General features: G+C 42.6%; 1 protein-coding gene across 2 annotated transcripts; it reads right to left on the bottom strand.

The window, feature by feature from the left end:
• Nucleotides 1–6878: 6878 nt before the first annotated feature.
• GINS4 (GINS complex subunit 4) lies at nucleotides 6879–19680 on the bottom strand. 2 transcript variants are annotated; one of them, XM_045779185.2, is made up of 9 exons: nucleotides 19515–19648; nucleotides 18725–18838; nucleotides 15032–15118; nucleotides 13888–14001; nucleotides 11217–11314; nucleotides 10963–11051; nucleotides 8328–8418; nucleotides 8134–8238; nucleotides 6879–7155 (listed from the first exon to the last, which is right to left on the bottom strand). In XM_045779185.2, the coding sequence occupies exons 2-8, from the start codon at nucleotides 18818–18820 to the stop codon at nucleotides 8142–8144; spliced, it is 672 nt and encodes a 223-aa protein (XP_045635141.1). In that variant the 5' UTR covers nucleotides 18821–18838; nucleotides 19515–19648; the 3' UTR covers nucleotides 6879–7155; nucleotides 8134–8141. The 2 variants fall into 2 exon arrangements, with proteins under 2 accessions (XP_045635141.1, XP_087712503.1); XM_087856377.1 differs by having other exon boundaries at nucleotides 6879–8238; nucleotides 19515–19680.
• Between the last annotated feature and the right edge of the window lie 1522 nt (nucleotides 19681–21202).

Raw genomic sequence — 21202 nt, forward strand, 5'->3', positions numbered from 1 at the left:
GACCTGTGGGACATAACACCATCGAGGGGACTAACGTATGCATCATGGGAGTCCCAGAAAGAAAAGAGAGACAGAAAGGGACAGAGAGAACATTTGAAGAAATAATGGCTGAAAACTTCCCAAATTTGATGAAAGACACAAATATAAATATCCAGGAAGTTCAACAAACTTCAAGCAAGATGAATTCAAAGAGACCCACACAAAGACTCACTATAATCAAACTTTCAAAAGCCAAAAATAGAGAATCTTGAGAGCTGCAAGAGAGAAGTGAATCATCACATAACAAGGGAACTTCGATAAGATTATGAGTAGTTTTCTCATCAGAAACTTTGGAGGCCAGAAGACAGTGGGTCGATATATTCAAAGTGCTAAAAGAAAAAAACCGTCAACAAAAAAACTATGCAATAAAACTGTTTTTCAAAAGTGAGGAAGAAATTACGATACTCCCAGATAAATAAAAACTAAGGAATCCGTGACCACTAGACCTAGCCCCGTAAGAAATGCTCAAAGGAGTCCAGCAAGGTGAAATGAAATTACACTAGTCAGTAAATCAAAATCATATGAAGAGATAAAAATCTAATAAAGGTAAACACACAGGCAATTATAAAAGCTAGTATTATTGCAACCGTCCCTTTTGTTTTCTACATGATTTAATAGACATGTATTTTAAGAAAAAAAAAACCTCAATTTTATAGTGTCAAAGCTAGTATTACTGTAACTTTGGTTTGTAACTACAAATCTTGCTTTCTACATAATTAAGGAGACTATCATGAATTTAGATGAATCATGAGTTTATGTTTTTAGGAACACAGTGTATACAGATGTAATTCTGGGACACCAACAACTGAAAGGGGTGGGACAGAGCTGCAAATAAGCAAAGCTTTTATGTTACTGAAGTTAAGCTGCTATGAATTAAAATTAGAGTGTTATAACTTTAGCTTATTAAATGTAATCCACACGGTGACCACAAAGTAGCTAGACAGTATACACAAAAGGAAATAATAAAGGAATTTAAACATTTCACTGAAAAAAAATATCAACTAAACACAAAGAAAGAACAGAAATGCAGGAAATACAGAACAGAGTGGCCATAGGGCATATAGAAAACAAGCTGCACAATGACAGAACTAAGTCTTTCCTAATCAGTAATTACTTTAAATTTGTACATAAACTCAAAAGATCAGCAGAATGGATAAAACCATATGACCCAACTATATGCTGTCCACAAAAGCTCACTTGAGGTCCAAGGACACAAACAGGTTGAAAGATAAGGATGGAAAAAGATATTCCATGTAAACAGTAACCAAAAGAGAGCACAGGAAGCTTATGCTAATATCAGACAAAATAGACTTTAAATCAAAAAAGGTTAGAAGAGACAAAGAATAACCTTATATATTAATAAAAGGTTTAATACAGCAAGAAGATATAATAATTATAACATTTATGCATCTAATGACAGACCATCAAAAATATATGAAGCAAAAACTGACAGAACTGAAGGAAGAAATAGACAACTAGTTTTACAATAACGGTTGAAGACTTCGATACCCCCTCATAACAATGAATGGAACAAACGAGTTAAGTAAGGAAACAGAGGACTTAACACAGTAAAGCAACTGGATCTAACAGACATAACAGAACACTCTATCCAACGGCAGCATACACAGTCTTCTCAAGTGCACATGGAACATTTTCCAGGATAGATCACATTTTAGGCCACAAATTAAGTCTCGACAGATTTAAAAAGATACCATACAAAGCATTTTCTCTGATCACAGCAGGATGAAGTTAGAAATCCATAAAAAAGCTGAAAAATTCAAAAAATTGTGTAAGTGAAACAATACACTTTTTAACAACCTCAAAGAAGAAATTCACAAAGGAAATTAGAAAACAGATGCAAAGGAAAATGAGAACACAACATACGAAAATCTTATTAGATGTAGCAAGAGCAGTGCTAATGGGAAAATTTATAGCCATGAATGTTTTATATTAAAAAAACAAGAAAAGTCTCAAATCAACAACCTAACTTTACAACTTCGGAAACTAGGGAAACAAAGAACAAACTAAAACCCAAACCTAGCAAAAGGAAGGAAATAGTAAGGATTGGAGAAGAGATCAATGAAATATAGAATAGAAAAACAACAGAGGAAAGCAATAAAGCCAAAAGTTGGTGCTTCAAAAAGATCAACAAAATTGACAAACCTTTGCCTAGATGGACTAAAAAAAGACAGAAGACTCAGAAAATCAGAAATAAAAGTGGGGACATTACTACTGATTCCAGAGGAAAAAAGGATTATAAGAAAGTACATGAACGAAAATTGGTTAACCCACATGAAATGGACACATGCTTAGAAACACAGAACCCTACCAAGACTAAATCACAAAGAAATAGAAAATCTGAACAGACTTATAACTACTAAGGTGACTGAATATGTAATAAAAAATATTTCACCCCAAAAAAGCCCTGAACTTGATGGCGTCACTGGTGAATCCTACCAAAAAATTAAAGAAGAAGTGATACCAATCCTTCTCAAATTTTTCCAAAATATGAAAGAGGAAAGAACACTTCCTCACTCATTCAACGAGGCCAGTATAACCCTGATACCAGAGCCAGACAAAGACACTACAAGAAAAGTACAGACCAATACCCCCTATGAACACTGATGCGAAAAGGATTATACACAGTGACCAAGTGGGATTTGTTCCTGGGATGCAAGGATGGGTCAAAATATGACACTTGATCAATGTAATAGGCCACATCAACAAAATGACGGAAAAAAACCCACAAGGTCATCACAAGGTCATCTCAGTTGATGCAGAAAAAGCATCTGACAAAATTCAACACCCTTTCAGGATAAAAACACTCAACAAAATAGGAAGAGAAGTAAACTACCTTCACATAATAAAAGCCACGGCAAACACCATATTCAATGGTGAAAGGCTGAAAGCTTCTCTAAGATCAGGAACTAGACAAGGACGCCCACGTCTACCACTTGTATTTAACACAGTACTGGAAGTTCTGGTCAGAGCAATTACGCAAGAAAAAGAAATAAAAGGTAGCAAGATCGGAAAGGAAGAAGTCAAATTATCTCTGCTTGCAGATGATATGATCTTAAAAGTAGAAAACCTTAGACTTCACCAGAAAGCTGCTAGAATACATAAATTCAGCAAAGTAGCAGGATACAAAGTCAAACACACAAAAATCAGTTACATTTCTATACTTGACCAATGAAAAGTTATAAAGACAGTTCCATTTACAATAGCATCGTAAAGAATAAAATACTTAGGAATTAACCAAAGAGGTGAAAGTTCTGTATAATGAAAACTATGCAGTATTGCGGTAAGAAATTAAAGGCATAAGTAAATGAAAACACACTCCGTGTTCATGGAACAGAATAGTTAAGATTGTGAAAATGTCATTACTACCTAAAGTGATCTACGGATTCAGTGCAATCTCTATCAAAATCCCAAGGACATTTTTTTGCAAAAATAGAAAAAATATATCCTAAAACCCATATGTAATCTCAAGAAAACCTCGAATAACCGAAATAGTCTTGAGACAGAACAAAACTGAAGGATTTACACTTCCTTGATGATAAACTTATTATAAAGTTACAGTAATCAAAATAGTGTGGTATTGGCATAAAGCCAGACATATAGACCAATGAACAGAATATGGTGCCCAGAAATAAGCCCTGACATAAGTGGTCAAATGATTTTTGACAAGGGTACCAAGACCATTCAATGGGAAAAGGACAGTCTTTTCAACAAATGGTGTGTGTGTTGGGCGGGGCGGGGGGGGGGGGGAGAAACTGGATATCCACACGCAAAAAAAAAAAAAAAAAAAAGTCGAACCCTTACCTAACACCATATATAAAATTTAACTCAAAATGAATCAAGGACCTGAATGTAAGACCTAAAACAATAAAACTCTGAGAAGAAAACATACAACAAAAGCTTATGACATTGGCTTTCATGATGATTTGTTGGCTACGACACCAGAGGCACAGGTAACAAAAGAAAAAATTGACAAATTGGACTTCACGAAAATTTAAAAATTGTGTGCATCAAAAGACACTATTCACAGAGTAAAAAGGCAACCCACAGAATGGGAGAAAATGTTTGCAGATCATAAATCCGATAAGGGGTTAATAACCAGAATGTATAGAGAACTTTGACAACTCAACAAAAAAACCAACAACCCAATTAAAAAATGTGTAAAGAACTTGAATAGACATTTCTCCAAAGAAGATAGAGGAATGGCCAGTAAACACACGGAAGATGCTCAACATCACCAATAATTAGGGAAATGCAACTAAAAACCGCGAGATACCACCTCACACACATTTGGATGGCCATTATAAAACAATAGAAAACAGTGTGAGGATGTAGAGAAACTGGAGACTGGAACTCTTCTGCACTGTTGGTGAGAATGTAAAATGGTATAGTGGCTGTGGAAAAGAGTAGAATGGTTCCAAAATGTTAAACAGAATTACCATATGATCTGGCAATTCCACCTCTGGGTCTACAGAATTGAAAGCAGGGTCTCAAAGAGATATTTGTACATCCATGTTGGTATTATTATTATTATTATTATTATTATTATTATTATTATTATTATTATTAAGAGAGCATTGAGGGGGTGGAAGGGCAAAGAGAAGGAGAAGCAGGCTCCCTGCTGAGCAGGGAACCCAATGTGGGGCTCGATCCCAGGACCCCAGGATCATGATCTGAGCTGAAGGCAGATGTTTAACCGACTGAGCCACCCAGGTGCCCCTATAGTACTATTCTTAATAGCTGAAATGTGGCGGCAACCCAGCGTTCAATGATATATGAATGAGTAAGCAAATGTGATCTATACATATACAATGGAATATTATTCGCCTTAAAAAGGAAAGAAATTCTGCGGCTCCTGGGTGGCTCAGTCAGTTAAGCTTCTGCCTTCAGCTCAGGTCATGATCCTGGGATCAAGCCCCTTGTTGGGCTCCCTGCTCCGAGGAGAGTCTGCTTCTCCCTTTCTCTCTCCCTCCCTCTGCCTTCCCCTCTGCTTGTGCTCTCTCTCAAATAAATTAATAAAATCTTTAAACAAAGGAAAGAAATTTTGACACATGGTACAACATGGATGAACCTCAAGGATACTATGCTAAGTGAAATAAGTTGGTTACAAAAAAGAGAAATATTGTATGATTCCACTTACATGAGGTACTTGAGTAGTCAAAATCATAAAGACTGTAAGTAGAATGGTGGCTTCCAGGGGCAGGGAGGGAGGTAAATGGGAGCTATTGTTAAGGGGGTATAGAGTTCCAGGTTCACAAGATGAGAAGTTATGGAGATGGACGGTGGTGAGAGCTGCACAATGTGGATGTCTCTAATACACCGAACGGTACGCTTAGAAATGGTTAAGATGGTAGATTTTATGTTATGTGTATTTTACCACAATATATAAAAACATCAATTCTTGAAGAATTCCAAATGTTTGAAATTTTAGCTTCCCATGAAAAATTCAAGAACATTACATTAAGAATTGATAATGTGCTTGCTTGACAGTTTACTCCGAAAGCTCTATGGTTAACTCGTGCACGTCACAGAAGGCAGTCTGATGCATTCGAGGAGGGCACTAAGGTCCCGTTGCCTGCCAGAGCCTGAGCACATAGTAAATACAGCTGACCTTGCTGGAAGGTCACAGCTGAATCATGATCGCTGTGGCTGGAAAAACCCAGATACGGACCTGCCAGCACTTCTCAGGAATGGCCATCTTGCTAGCAACAAGCTTATGATGAAGTATGATGCAATTATTTGAAAAACCATCTATCATGCTTCCACGATGAGTTCTTATCGTTAGAGCGAAATACCACAAACTGGAAAAGTTGAAGTCAATGTCACACTAAGCCACTTCATTTCCTTTCCTACTTGGTTTTGAAATTGAACTTCCTCTTTATCTTAAAACGACTGATTTAAACTAGTCTTCCTTTAAAGAGGCAGCCTAGGAAATACAGCAACGCGCTCTGTGGCTTTTGTAGAGACCTTTCAGTCTTCTGTGCGGCCTGGCATGTACACGGAAGGAGCCGGTGATGACATAGAGCTCTACCACTCAAAGTGTGGTTCCTGGGTCATTAGCGACGGCACAGCCTGGGAGCTCCTCAGAAATGCAGAATCCTGGGCCCCGTCATCGTCTTCCTGAATCAGAATGGGCATCTTAACAAGATCTCTGGGCAATCAGTGTTCATATCAAGGCTCTGGAGGCACTGTTCTAGATAACAGTGTGATAGCCCACATCCCTCCTTGGGCTGCTCAGCACAAGGGAGACATTGGGGAGGGAGCTCGCATAGGCGTGATTAGGAGGGAGCTGTGGGTTCTAGTCTCAGACTTACCACTAAACGTCCACTTTAACACCCATTTCCCACCTATTACTGCCAGCCCTGTCTGCTTCTCAGGACTGCTGGGGGGACCAAATGGGATCCTTGCTAACAAAGCCCTATGTGATCTGGGCCCAGACTGCCTCTCAGACCCTACTGTGTACCACTTTCCATTTCACCCATTGTGTTTTATGACTGTGGGCGGAGCTCATTTCTGCTTCAGGGCCTTTGTATAAGCTGTCTTCTCTGTCTGGAATGACCTTCCTTTTGATCTGTGTCTGGCTCCTTGGTATTCAGATCTTGGCCCAATTTAGTGAGATTCACTGAATGAGGTGAGAATCTCTCAAACTCCCACTCTAGTTACTCTTCAGTGAGTCTCCCTGTTCCAGTTCTGTGTCTTATTCTGGGTTGGAGCCTCAGTGCCTTGAACTGTGCCTGGTCCCCTACATGCTCAATACATATTTGCTTTATAAATAGCTGAAGAGGGTAAAAACACTGGAAAAAATAAAGCACTGCATGAAATATAAAATGCTTTTTATTAACAAATAAACCCTCCTTGCTTTTACTTAGTGATTTCTCTTGGAAATGGTGGCCATATGACATTGATTACTCTAACAGCCTGTATCATATAAATGAAAATCTGCTGCCTTCTCATCAGCAAGAAAGACTGGAATGCAGGTTCCTTTTTACCACGTTTCAGGGAAAGACGATTCATTCACTGTCTACATCCTTCCTTCAGGCATCACTGTGACACTCTCTGCTCGTGTTAACTTCATCCACTTCCCTTGAGAAAGTAGAGCTAAAAACAGAAACGCTGTTACTGAGGTCACAAGATAGGATAGTTTATGTTGCTGTTAGCAGATCCCTGGCCAAGAACGGCCAGATGGCCTGGAGGTTGGCTTGGCAAAGCTGCCTGAGTCTCAGGGAAGGCTGCAGGTTAGCAGAAGGGAGCACATACCGCATGAGGTTACAAACTGAGAACTGGCCAGAGGCCCCATCTGGCACAAAACTGAAACTCGGTAATGGTTTCTTGGTTTAGTTGTGATTCTCAGTTAACCAGGGCAGAAACCGGTTTTAAGTCCAATATTAGAGGTTCCAGAAGGTTAGTTCACACAATCCAGTGAGATAATCTAGAAGATATTTCATCTTCTGTTTTTTTTACTGCATTTATACTTTTTTTTTTTTTAAGATTTTATTTATTTATTTGACAGAGACAGCCAGCGAGAGAGAGAACACAAGCAGGGGGAGTGGGAGAGGAAGAAGCAGGCTCATAGCGGAGGAGCCTGATGTGGGGCTCCATCCCAGAACGCCGGGATCACGCCCTGAGCCGAAGGCAGACGCTTAACGACTGCGCCACCCAGGCGCCCCTGCATTTGTAGTCTTCTTACTGGGGAGGGGAACGGACTGCCCGGTCACTCTCAGGTCAGGGCTAACTACCATCTCCTAATCATAGGCAGCGATGCTTTTTTTATGAACTGCGGTTGCCTCATTTCCCTTAGCTCAAGAAATACCACAAAGGAAAAAGGCCCACAAAGTGAGATTCTCCCAGGGCTCGGCGAGCGAGCGGAATCAACAGAGCGATGGCGCCATCTGCTGATGGTGGCTAAGATGGCAGGCAGTGAAGACGTGCGGCAAGTTAGGAATGGTGCCTTGAGCTCCTCCTCGATGCCCAAGTAACCCCCAGCACTGCCGGGAATGCCGGCTGTCCTCAGGCACAGCGTGGTAAGGCGTTCTTACACATTTTCTTTAGGGTCCCATGCCGTCATTGTGTATTTACTTTTGATTTTATATCAGCTGAACTGCTCCAGAAGCGACCAGGGGTGCAATGGTTTTGTATCGGATCAAGTGCTGTGAGCCTTCCTCCAAGTCAATCACATAGTCCCTGAAAAAGGAAGAACAAATGTATGCAGAGCTGAGCTGGTGCCCCCAGTGGAGGCGTATGTCCCACCATCAAGGTCACATGTCGCTCACCTTTGCTCATCTGTTTCTGGTTCTACCAGGATGTTTTCCTGTCGTTCTTTCACTCTCAGAAACACGTATGAATCTAGATCTGGTTTGGGAACTGCCAGAGAAACAATAATGCAGTCAGAAAATGCTCAGCCAACAAGACCAATCTGGGATAGTTGCTGGGATTCACTGTCCCGAGCACTAAAGGACCCCTGATGTGACAGTATTTTGCAGGGAGGGTGAATTGAGGAGAGATCTGGCTCCTCACAGAAACAGCACACTTTCTATCTAGGGTCTCACAGCAACGGCTCATTCAACAGACGCTGAGTACGTGAAAGGAGCACATTGTGAAAGAGAGAAGCAAGCGTGACACTGAGTCACTCTGAAAAGGGCTACCGGCAGCATCTGATAAAGCCTCACATTGGTGGCACAGTCGCTCAGGGAAGTGGGGAGGAAGACGTCAATGCAGACTCAGTGAGCCTGGGAGCTAACGGCAAGGGCCAAGTCAGAAATATGCACACCGTGTTGGGAGGACAAATATGTGTAAATCCAGTGAGAAAATGTTTTTATATATAGCACTAGTAGGAGAGAGCATTAGAAAGATCGGGTCACACGGGGAGAGTCTTGAGTGTCAGATGACGGAACACAGGTTTTCACCGTAAGTGGTCCTTCACTGGCTGATTCCAGGGTGAGAGGCTGCTGCCTCTTCTACCACCAGCCACCACTGCATGTAAGGAGGGGCCCCAGGCTGGGCTGCTCGACAGCTCTTCACTTCTTGGAGCTCCATGTGTACCCAGAGGACTCCATGAACTGCAGGTTCTCAGAACCTCCTGGAGAACTCTCAGTTCTAAGAGCCTAGCTCAGCATTCCTATTGCCCTTGATTCCCTCATCCACTGAGAGTTATCCAGTTTTAGGAGGTGTTGGCCAGCATCAAGTGGGATTCAGCTAGATTCAGCTTCAGGAGTTTAGATGCGTGCACATGGCTGCTCTAACCAACTAGGTGATGCGGCAGTGATTAGGGATGCGGTCCTTGCCTCATTCCTCGTCTTCCGAGGTGCAGACAAAAAGTGGCAGAACTGGACATAGACCGGGGCCCTTTGTTTCCCTCGGGCAGGTTCACCAAAATGAGCAGCTCAGAGGCCCTCAAATCTGCTATGGGTTTGCTCCTGGTGTTACAGGCTGCACTTGCCCCCTTCCCCACAAACGCGTATTTGACGCCCTAACTCCAGTACTTCAGGATGGAAATGTATTTGGAGACAGGGCCTTTAAGGAGGTAATTAAGTCAAAACGAGATTGTTAGGGCAGGGCCCAGTCCGATCCGACTGGTGTCCTTATAAAGAAGAGGAAGACACACGAGGGGTGCACGTGCACAGAGGGGCAACCACGGGAGAGGCCCCAGGGGAAACCAACCCTGCTAGCACTTCGGTCATAGACTTCTGGCCTCCAGAAAGGACATGTTTGTTCTTTAAGCCCTCCAGTCTGTGCGCCTTCGTTACAGCAGCCTGAACTGCCCGACACACCCGGGGAACCACGTCTCCAGCTGTTCTAACTCTTCTGCCTGCCACGGAGGGTCACTGGGTGGCCCCCAGCACAGACTAGGTGGGAGATGAATTCCCAGGGCTCAGTTGTACTTGAACTTGTGCCCTCAGTGCATTACATTTAGATTGTGAACAAGGTAGATCCCAGTCCCCCGGAGAACTGCTTGACTTGATCTGGCAATTTTGCCTGATGAGGTCCTGCTGGGATAGGGCTTGCTGTGAACGACTGAGTATGGACTTTAACCTAGATGTCAGGGGTCCCCAGCTGGCTAATCTGAGATTGAGAGTGACTACCATAACTCCCTTTCCTTGGCTCAGCAGGATGTTAAGGGGACTGTGCCAGGTTAGCACAAAGGTGGCTTTGGCTTTGCTCCCCCCTCCCCCACTGCCTTTTCTTTTTCCTCCTGCTCTTAGTTAGCCCTGCCCCTCTTTCCATAAGATGCCCCACACAACAAAAATATCGGGAGCCCTTCCTTCAGATGGCTGGGAAGTGACTGGGGGTCACTGAGGGTCTCTTTAGCCCCAGATTTAACTCCTTCTGGATAGCTAGACAATCCCTGCACGGGCTGGAATCTGTGAGGAAAAGCGTGCTAGCCCCTTGAGAGCAGAGAACTTTGCCTCTTCAGTGCTCAGAAGGGCCTAGCCCAGGGTGGATGCCCAGTAGATACCGGCTGAAGGAATGAATGACTGCGTATGTGAACGAGTCTACATTTTTAACGGCTGTCATAAGAATTTCAACCTAAGCTAAATACCACAAAAGTAACGCTGAAAAGGCTACCCTTATTCCTGCTTTTAATGATTTTTTAAAGATTTTATTTATTTGAGAGAGAGCATGAGCAGCAGGGATTAGGGGTGGGCAGAGGACAAGCAGAATCTCTGCTGTGCGCAGAGCCCGACATTGGACTCGATCCCAGGCCCCTGAGATCATGACCTGAGCTGAAGGCAGACGCTTAACCGACTGAGCCACCCAGGCGCCGCAATGATTTTTTTGTTTTGTTTTGTTTTGAGCTCAAATGACTTCCTCTCTTCTCTTTTCTGCTTATCTACATATTTATTTTTCCAGGTTAGAGAGTAAAGATGAAGATCTTATCCTAAGGCACCTGAAGACAGGTCTGCTCACCTGACCTCAGGAGGTCCACCGTCTGTAAGTTAGGAGGCATATGCTTTAAGGCGACATTCCTGAGGTAGGTCTCTGTGTTAGCCATGTACCTGAAAGAGAGGAATTCAAATCGCTGCGACCACCTGACTGGCAGGAGTGGTCAGGCTCCCAGACACACAACAGTGCCCAGCCATCAACTTCATGGAGACAAACACCAAAACTCATGCTCACAAGCCAGAGGACAAAAGCAGTCCCTATGCGTGCTGCTTACTCACTGTTTGGCAAAGACCAGCTCCTCTGGAGAAAGGCTAGACAGCTCCCCCTCGTGGGGTGTTTTCTCCTTTTCAAGGATATGAGGGAAAAACTTCTCTATCTGAGGATAAATAAAAAAGCATTGTGTAAATGTGTCAGGATTCGAGAGTCAAATATACTAATTTTCTGAAATAAGTTGAGGTTAAACTAGAATTGACTTAAAAAATGGCAAGTCTTCACAGTCAAGACCCTTTCTAGACTTCTAAGATTTCAAGAAGGCAGGTTTCAAAGAATTCAGAGCAAAGATACGGGTTCTAAAAAGGAAGACCATTTAACAAGGATGAGAGGCTTTCATAAAAGAAAACACGAAAATACAGCTGTAAGTGATATTAATGAGGGAGAGAAATATCATTTAACATTTCTAGGCTACTGTTGTCCTTCTACAAGATGAAGTGTGTACAAAAGATGGGAAGGCAATACAGAATACACAAGCGGAGAGAACAGCGACATTTTTTAAAAAGTATTTTATTTATTTATTTGAGAGAGAAAGAGAGCATGAGCAGGGGGGAGGGGCAGAGGGAGAGGGAGAAGAAGACTCCCAGCAGAGCAGGGAGCCCCATATGGGACTCAATCCTGGGACCCTGGGATCACGACCTGAGCCGAAGGCAGATGCTTAACCAACTGAGTCACCCAGGCGCCCGAGAACAGTGACTCTTAATTATAAGAATATAACCAGCAAGGATGAAGTCCACAGTGAGGCAAGGCTAGGAAAAAATGATAAGAACTACCAGGAAAAAACAAAAACAAAACAGAAAAAAAAAATAAAAAGCTAAAAGTTACATGAAGATATGTGGTCAGGACCTGCATAGGGATTAGCTCAGAGTCAGGGCTGTTAGGGTTCTCTGTGGAAGGAAGTACAAGCAGGGAAATGACTATGGGAAGGAGGACCTGAGGCCAAGACACGCGAGCACTTATCTGTTTAAAGGAGTTCACGTCTTTGGGCTTGGGTGGGTTACATTCCAGGATAAATGAACGTCCGTACGGAGTTTCAGTGCACGAGGCGCTCTGCGCTAGCCCGCGTAAACTGCTGCGGGAACGGCCTCCATCACTTAGTGCGCTGCCGACACAGGCAGTCTCGTGCTCTCAGAATCACCGCGCTCAGAAGAGCTGAGAGAGTGGAGACGGGCCGGGTTCCCAATTTTCAAAAACACAAAGAAGGCGGGGGAACCTTCAAATACAGATTAATGTCCTTCACATTGGTAGGTGGCATTATATTAGAATAGATCACTTAAGAGATGGTTTGTGAACTCAAAGAAAATTAAGTGGTTAACATGAAGAGGATTTATCCAACTTAAGAAGAAAAAAAAAAGTGAGTGGCCTGGTAGTTGAGGGTGGGGTGGAGAGGCATATTTAAAAAAAAAATCTCCATTTTGTCAAAACATGTGACACCATTGTTATGACATCCTTGCTGGCAAAATGCAGAGCCAGGGCTGTGCCAGTATAGATCAGTATAGACTCAGCAGCTGAACAAAAAACACTGATTCAACAGACAGATGTTGACCTGTAGGGAAGTCTCTGGTAGAATATTCTGTCATTGGCCCAGTCCTATTAATGAATCAGATAAGACCTTCGATGACATACTTCTCAAACTTGACATAAAGTGAAGATATAAAATGTTAAGAGATAGCTAATATATTAAATGACAAGATCGGGATCCAGAGAGCAGGGAAATGGCCCAATTTAATAAGATGAAGGAAAAAAGGGGTAAGTATCAAACCCCACATTTAGAGGTCGAAAAATCAAACCATTCAAATACAGGATAGTGACAAGATGGGAAAATAGTAACTCAAAAACTTCAAAGAGGCTAGAGTTCATGGCAAGTGCAGAATGAACAGCGTGATGTATCTGTAATATGCTAATGTGATACTGGGTGGCATTACTCCTAGTTTAATATCCAGAATAAGGGAAGTGATCATCCTGTTTTTCACAAAAGTGGCCAAACTACAACTGGAATATTGTACTCAGTTGCAGGTGGTATGATTTAAGGATACCGACAAACTAGAACCTTTGTCAGAACGAGAGCCAGGAGAGTAAATGGAAATAAATGGTTGAAATGTTTAGCTGAGAGCATTCTCATGTAGGAGAGAGGATGTATTCATTTTGTAATAACTAAGGGGACAAGTGGAACCTAATGGGAAGATACTTCAAGGAAGTAAGAACTTTCTGGGTTAAAATAGACATCATATAAAACAAGAATGCTTTGCAATTTCATTTTCGTAAGTTAGATGGCCTCAGCACTACGGCTGAATGTCAAGTTATCATGGTCAATTTGACATTGGCTATATGATAGTTGCAAAATAATTTCTGATACTGGTTCTCCTCTGGTCAGTGTTCTCTAGTCAACCAAGGCAAACGACTCCTCGGCACCGCCATGCTGTAATTCCAGGGGGCACCTTTCACACAGCAGACAAACAGGCTACAAATGTGTCCCCGGAGGTGTGCAACACATGTTCCATCCACGCTTCTCCAGAATAATCTCTTGCCCTCCTTATTGTTTAGCTACCCCGATATTGGGGCTTCGCGGCATCTTCGGGCCCCGGATTCTCCCAACCCCAGTCCAACATCCCCCCAAAATACTCAGTCTATATTACAAACTGCATCGCCTTAATGCCTACAGGTATCTCCATGTCAAACCTTCATGAGCCGACACCGCAAGTAGCTGCTAAGGACATAGCGGATCCTCTCCATCTCCATTCGATGGATACTGACCTTCAGATCCCCCTTCTTGGCTCTCCTGAGATTTTCTTCCTATTAAAAGAGAAAATGAAGTATGTAAAAAACATGATATTCAGATGAAGGACCTTTTTCCTTCAATCTGCACAATTCCACAGGGACTATCATCACGGGCAATGTTGAGGACTCAAAGACTACATTTAGGTCAAAGGAGAACCAAAAAACTCCTAAGAGTTCTCATTTTCTTACACATATAATGTATGACTACAGCCTCATTATAAAAAGTTCAAACAATATTCATTTACTTTTAGAAAACAACCGTCTGAATAGAATCTGAATATGGTCAGTGGGAAGGGCTTAGAAGAAGTCTGGCTCGGGGCGCCTGGGTGGCACAGCGGTTGAGCGTCTGCCTTCGGCTCAGGGCGTGATCCCGGCGTTATGGGATCGAGCCCCACATCAGGCTCTTCCGCTATGAGCCTGCTTCTTCCTCTCCCACTCCCCCTGCTTGTGTTCCCTCTCTCGCTGGCTGTCTCTATCTCTGTCAAATAAATAAATAAAATCTTAAAAAAAAAAAAAAAAAAGAAGAAGTCTGGCCCAATTGTAAAGGAGATAATATAGCAGACAGAAGACATGTCTAAGGGAAGTGTTAAATCACCAGTTGAGAAACTGCAAAATACCAATGTTGTAAAGCTACTCTGAGGCTAATAATGACTTAAGCCCAGTCCATCTACGCCAAGGGCCACAAACTCAAGTGTCTGTGGAGGCCAGGCAGCCAAGCTATCTGAGAAAGGTGGGCAGGTAGGGACTGTGGGGAAGAGAGCCCATGAAAGGGGGGTGGCCCTTACCCTGCTCTGATCAGCTGTTCTCATATAGAAACGTGGGCCCAGTATTGACAGGGTTTTAGACTTTGCAGGGGAAGCTGACGTCCAGATACTCACAGGAATGCACATGCTTTATAAACGCAGGTAACTAATTCAAGATTAAAAAAACCCACTAGGCTGGGCCAAACAAAAACGGATTTCATATCAGACTTCAACCTCTCGCTATGCTGACAAACCCTTCTCAAGATCTCTTCCTTTGTAATCCCGACATAAGCAACTCTTACCATGTGATCTAGCTGTTCCATGACACATTCCACAATCTCAGACTTGCTTTCCAGCAGGTCAGGGGCAAACTTCTCATTCATCCAGGCCTAAAAAACAATGCCCCCCACCAAATAAATAAATAAATAAATAAATAAATAAATAAATATATATATAGTTCACAATGGAGCAAAATAACCTTGTGAGTCTGTACATATCCCGTGAAAATCACAGCTATTTCTGGAATAGAAAACTGTTTGCCCATGAGTTGGAAATACTGGAAATGCTTTGAAAACAAGCTATGTTTATGGATGGCTTTTCTATTTCTTTTAGTAGGAAGGCTGTGCTTCAATCTTATATTTAACCAAAATTGCAAAAAAAATCACTGTTCACTTCACAAATGTTGTCAGTTTGCCTCTCCAGTTCCCTAATACCATTTGTTAAAAAAAAAAAAAAAAATGCTATGATGCCTACTAGTGAGAGCAACACCACCTGGTGCTCTAACAGTACCTTTCACCAAATAGCATCAACACGCTCCTACGACTTCACCCGCTATTTCCCACCAGGGGGCGCCAGCGCCCTTCTGAGAGATGAAGTAACCTAAATCTACACTTCTCATTTGGGGAGCTTAGGGCACTTTTTCATTCATTATTATAATATCTGAGAGGAATGGATACAGTTATCCTTATCTTATTAATGAAAAAACACAGATTATTTACTAACCGCCTAAAGTATAAAGGATCACAATATAAAAGGATCAACTATTAAATAGTTTTGGAACAAGAGGTTAAATCCTTAATTTATGACTCAGGCCCAGATATTTGGTACATTTCAGAAATTACCAAGGCTTAGAGAACTGAAATATCCACAGGTGACTAAGGAAAGCTAACCTTGTCTTTCAATTACAGGAAAGTTAGTTGCAAGCAAAGCTCAAAATTACATGCCAATCAGGCTCACTTTATTCCTTTCGATGTCCTTGAGTCTCTGAGTCTCCAATTATCACCATGAAGACATATTATTAAGTAGTAGGAAGTGCTACTATCATAAAATTTTTTTTCACGGGCTCAAGCTCCTGTAATAGTGCCGTAAAAGTTAACTAGAAAGAAACTCTGTATTTTCAAGGATTATTACAAATGAGAAGATCGAACTGTCATAGAGGACTTACAAAGCAGGAGTTTTTCTTTTTAACAGATTTTATTAAATACTGAATAGGTACAGAAATATTTGTTACATATAACATGAATAGAAATATAAACACCTGTGTACACATAACTTCATCAGCAAGTATTATCATTATCTTAAAAGTCCCTGTGTCTTCCTCCCTCTTCAAAGGTAATCATTAGCCTGACCTTGGTATTTAATTTTCTATAGTCTCACTACATTTGTATCTCCACATGATTCCCAATGATTTCAAAGAAAATGATAGCACTTGTTGGGTACACTGGGGTAAAATGGGGTAGATTTGAGGGGGATTTCTCATTGACAGTATGAAATTATTTTGGTAAAAATATTTAAAACATTAGGAAAAATTTATATTAGTAGAAAACTTTCAAACAAAATGTTTTCAAAATATTTAGTGAGAAACTTGCATTTAAATCCATGGTCTTTTTTTAAAAAATAACCAGGTTTGAAATAGCTACATCTATGTTTGAAATAGCTACATCTGACTCCTGATCAAAATTTTTAATGACAATCTGTTCATCGTTATGGGCTTAACTGTGTTCCTCTCCACTCCCAACTCGTATGTTGAAGTCCTAATTCCTAGCACTTCGGCATGTGCCTGCATTTGGAAACAGGGTCTTTAAAGAGGTAAGTAATTAAGTTAAAATGAGATCATTAGGCGGGCTCTAATTCGAGGACTGGTGTCCTTCAAAGAGGAGGAAATCTGAACACAGACACACGTGGAAGACCACGTGAAGACACAGGGAGAAGATGGCCATCTACAATCCTGGAGAGAAGCCTCAGAAGAACCCTACGGTGCCAGTACTTTGATTTCAGACTTCTACCCTCCAGAGTTGAGAAAATACACGTCTGTTGTTTAATCCACCCAGTCTGTGATGCTTTGTAATACAGCCTTAGCAAATGAATACAATCATTAAAGTGAGAAACTTTGCACTGTAGGTAATAACTTTTAAGTCATTTTTTTAACAGGCATTCATGAGTATCCTATATATGCTCCTGGAGCTGTGTTTATCAGTGGCCCTGTCAGGTGGCTCCTCAGGCCATGCTCTGCAGCCTATGAGTTTGTGTCCGGCTACAGCAGCTGGGGGGGGGGGGGGCGGTGGACCAGCTCCTGGGCTGTGCTCAGGGCACTGTGGCAGAGTTTCAGGCGAGATGAAACTCCCGCTCACCCACTGCCAAGCTGTGGCTGTGAGGGGCTCCTACCAGCGTGTGCCATGAGCTCTGCCTGTTTTGCAAGTGTTTGAGCTTAGCATAAATGGTTTCCTCATACATTATGCTCCTGAGAGTCATCCATGTTGCAGGACTCTTTCACTCGTTGTATCGCTGTCTTTTTTTCCCATTGTGTATATAGATCGTAACTTTTTATTCATTTTATTGTTGATGGATATTTGGGTTACTTTAGGTTTTTAACTATTGCAAGCAATACTATGATCATTTTGTGCATGTCTCCTGGAAGTTTTCTCTAGGGTTTGTACCTGGGAACAGAAAGATTGGGACACAAGATATGTATGTTTTCAACTTGACAAGACAATGATAAGTTATTTTTCAAAGTGCACCAATTCACCAGAGTAAACAAGTGTGTAAATGACTCCACAATCCTTTATATTGTTTTATTTATATGTTGCTTTTTATTGTTCATCTTTTTCATTTCTGCCAATCTGATGGGTATGAAGTGGTATCTCCTTGGCATTTAAATTTTTAGGTTACTGATTATTAAAAAGACTGAACATCTTTTCCATACGATTAGTGGCCATCTTGGTTTCCACTTCTGGGAGATGAGTGTTAAGACTTCATTTTTTCCATTGGGTAGTTTGTAAAGTTTGTTTATATAGTGTGGATACTATTACTGCAAATATTTTCTCCCAGTTTGGCAGCATGTATTTTTACTGTCATCAACGTGTAAAAACAAAAGTTCTCAATTTTAATGTAGCTGAATGTATCCATTTTTACCTTTATGCTTTGTGCTTTTGAATTTTTGTTTCACAAATCCTTTCCTAATAAAGCAGGGGCTCTTAAAATAGGAGGGCAGATTTCAGGGTGTCTGAATCTCCTGAAATTAGATGCAAAATTTCTGGATATGTGTGTATGTATATTATTCTGGGAAAACGTGCCAGTTTTCACCAGATTTTCAAAAAGGCCTGTGATATAAAAACAAATGAAGAATTACTCACACAGGAAGGATTATCGTATAAGATATCATTTTAAAATTATCTTCCTTTTGTCACTCATGATGACATGCATGGTAGGACAGACAGAATGGAGAATACTAGAGTAACAAACAGGAGAGAGTTCCAGAAAGGGGCTGTTAAAGAGAGAAGACAAGAATAAGGCAGCAGGTGTAGGAGATTAAGAGCATATATTTTGTAGTCAAAGAGACTTGGTTCAGTAATACTTGCCTCATTGGGTTGTTGTAAGGATTATTACTACTCACAGCTAACACTGACTGCTTACCATGTGTCCAACAATATGCTAAGCATTTTACATATATTATCTCATTTAATCCTCACAATGACTCCGTGAAATAAAATGCTTACCTGCTCCAGCCTTTCAATGAGCTCTGCAGGAGTTAGGACCACCTCTTCACTACCCGCATCAGAGTCCTGTCCTGTGAGGTCCAGTTCCTCTGTCATCTTCTCTGAAACCGGTACCTAATGAAAATAAAAGAACCAATACCCTTCAGTTTATTTGTAAGAATAGGCAACTGTCCACCTCCCACTGGTGTTGTAGAGGCTCACTGGCAATCGCTAGTCAATTCACACGCTTTGATTCTTTTCAATTCTTTGCCTCTTCCTTCGAACCTTAGGTCAGGTATCAGTTTCTCAGAGGTCGCCCCTTAAAAGTGTTTCCCCATACACCTTGAACTGAGCATCTGTCACGCCACGTAATAACTGCTTGTCTTCCTGGTAGAGTCCTTTCCTTTGGGGCTGTGTTCACTTCAGTTCAAATAGGAATCACGCATCTGCTTTGTTCCCGGCACTTCCAGGCACTCATTAAGTAGTGGGACATCATTACCTGTGTACTCCCTGGGCTTAGCACAGTGCTTAACTCACAGCAGGCACTTAAACTTGTTGCAAGGACTAATCAACCAGAGCCACAAGGCCCAGCACCATCGGACCAGTGATCCCAAATGCTAAGAAGGTGGGTGGTGGGGACGAGAGGATGTCTTCGGAGCATCAGGGAAACTGAGCATACTCCTCCCGCCCCTCTCCGGTCTGGGTGCCGCAAGCACAGTAATCCCCTCCCCCAACACACACCACACACACACACACACACACACACACACACACACACACACACTACCAGAGGTCCCACTCGGATGCTCACCTGGGTACCTGGGAGACAGGCTCTCCGCCGTAACAAGCGGCTAGTACCGGAAAGCCTTGAGGAAGCAGCCGCGATTTCCCAAGGAGCACCTGGCGGCGAAACAATCTTCTTAAGGCCTTTCCGGGACGTAGCCGACCCCGGACTTCCCAGCTCCCGCGCTCTTCTCACAAACTTTCCGCCCCGGCCTTACGTCACCGCGCTCCGGCGGCGTTGACCAATCACGGCTCGGAGGCGGGGACTCGGATCACCGCTGCCAGTTCACCCAACAGTCTCACGGATGGAAGTTAGCCCCACCCACCACGGCCGGCCGGCTGTGTGTGTTCACGGATGACACTACCCAAGACCGTCGGGAGGGGGCGCATCGCCACCGTGGCTGCAGTGGCCCGGCGGAGTCGCCCTTTGGGGTGCGGTGTGGACCCGCGGTGCAATCGCCAGCGTGCCCGGGCCTACAGGGTGGACAAGGAGAGAAATGGGCTCTGTTAAAATCAGGCCACTTCCGTCTTGTGGGTCGTGTTCCCCGCCCACCGCTCTTGTGGCGCTTCGGGTTCGCCAAGGCTTCAGCTGTGGCCACTACTTCCAGGTCTAAGAACCTTTAGGTTAGTGTTTGTTTGTTTTTTTTTTCTTTTCCTTTTTTTTAAATAATATATTTTTTAAAAAAGATTTTATTTATTTATTTGACAGAGAGAGGGAACACAAGCAGGGGGAATGGGAGAGGGAGAAGCAGGCTTCCGGCGGAGCAGGGAGCCCGATTGGGGGCTCGATCCCAGAACGCTGGGATCATGACCTGAGCCGAAGGCAGATGCTTAAAGACTGAGCCACCCAGGGGCCCCCAGGCTGGTGGTTCTTAAAGCGTCGTGCCAGACCACAAGCAACAGCGGTGCTCCAGAACTCGTGAGAAATGCAGATTCTCAGGCCCGACCCAGACCTGCTGAGTCAGAAGCTCTGGGGGTGTTTGGACAGGCTCTCCAAGGGATTCTGATGCAGGCGAGGTTGGAGAACACGGCTTTAGGCTATGCTTCCATTCCAGCTGCTGCACTCTCGAGGTTATTTTGACATTTCCTGTACTGCTATGCCTTCTACCTTTAGGACAAAAACATATATATATGTATGCAGATATTCATATTCTGTTTGTGTGATGTCAGTTTTTCTCAGAATTGCTGATGTTTTCTCTCTGCTCTGTTTTTTGTGCAAAGTACCGCTTGTGGCTCCTCTGAAGTGTCACTTCCCCATCAGTCTGAAGACTCTTCTTGTGGTGTTTCCTATGCTATACTGATTTATTTGATTACAATCATGTTTTGAAAATAGAACAACATCCTGAGTAGCAGATGGGCATATTTACAAAGGGCTATGGAAGCTGAGGGACCTTGAGGGATTCCAAAAGGAAGGGACAATTATGTTTGAGCTCGTCTTGCAGAATGAGTTTTGTTAGTGACAATGGATGGCCTTTTCAAGGGCTGTTTCAATGGTTTGGTAATCCCATGGTTTTCAGTTGGGGCGGACTGTGTTTTCCAAATACAGCTGCTCTGGTATAGATCTCATCCCACGTACTCTTCTTGCAATGTGAGGTTGACACTCCTCCATTGAGGGAGGGGGTGTGTCTATATTCTTGCCTCTGGGAAGACCTTCTGAAACCGCTATAGAAATGTAAAGATGGCTGGAAATCAAGATGCACACACTAGTGCTTCAGC

This window comes from Ursus americanus, chromosome 27 (genome assembly GCF_024610735.1).
Source record: "Ursus americanus isolate L20-20 chromosome 27, mUrsAme1.1.p, whole genome shotgun sequence".
NCBI classification, from domain to species: Eukaryota; Metazoa; Chordata; class Mammalia; order Carnivora; family Ursidae; genus Ursus; species Ursus americanus.

Coding starts and splice junctions, on each gene's coding strand:
- GINS4 (XM_087856377.1), bottom strand. CDS start 18,820: ATGACAGAGGAACTGGACCTCACAGGACAGGACTCTGATGCGGGTAGT. Junction 15,119..18,724: donor TCATTGAAAGGCTGGAGCAG/GTAAGCATTTTA, acceptor ATTGTTTTTTAG/GCCTGGATGAATGAGAAGTT. Junction 11,315..13,887: donor TGCGGTGTCGGCTCATGAAG/GTTTGACATGGA, acceptor ATTTATCCTCAG/ATAGAGAAGTTTTTCCCTCA.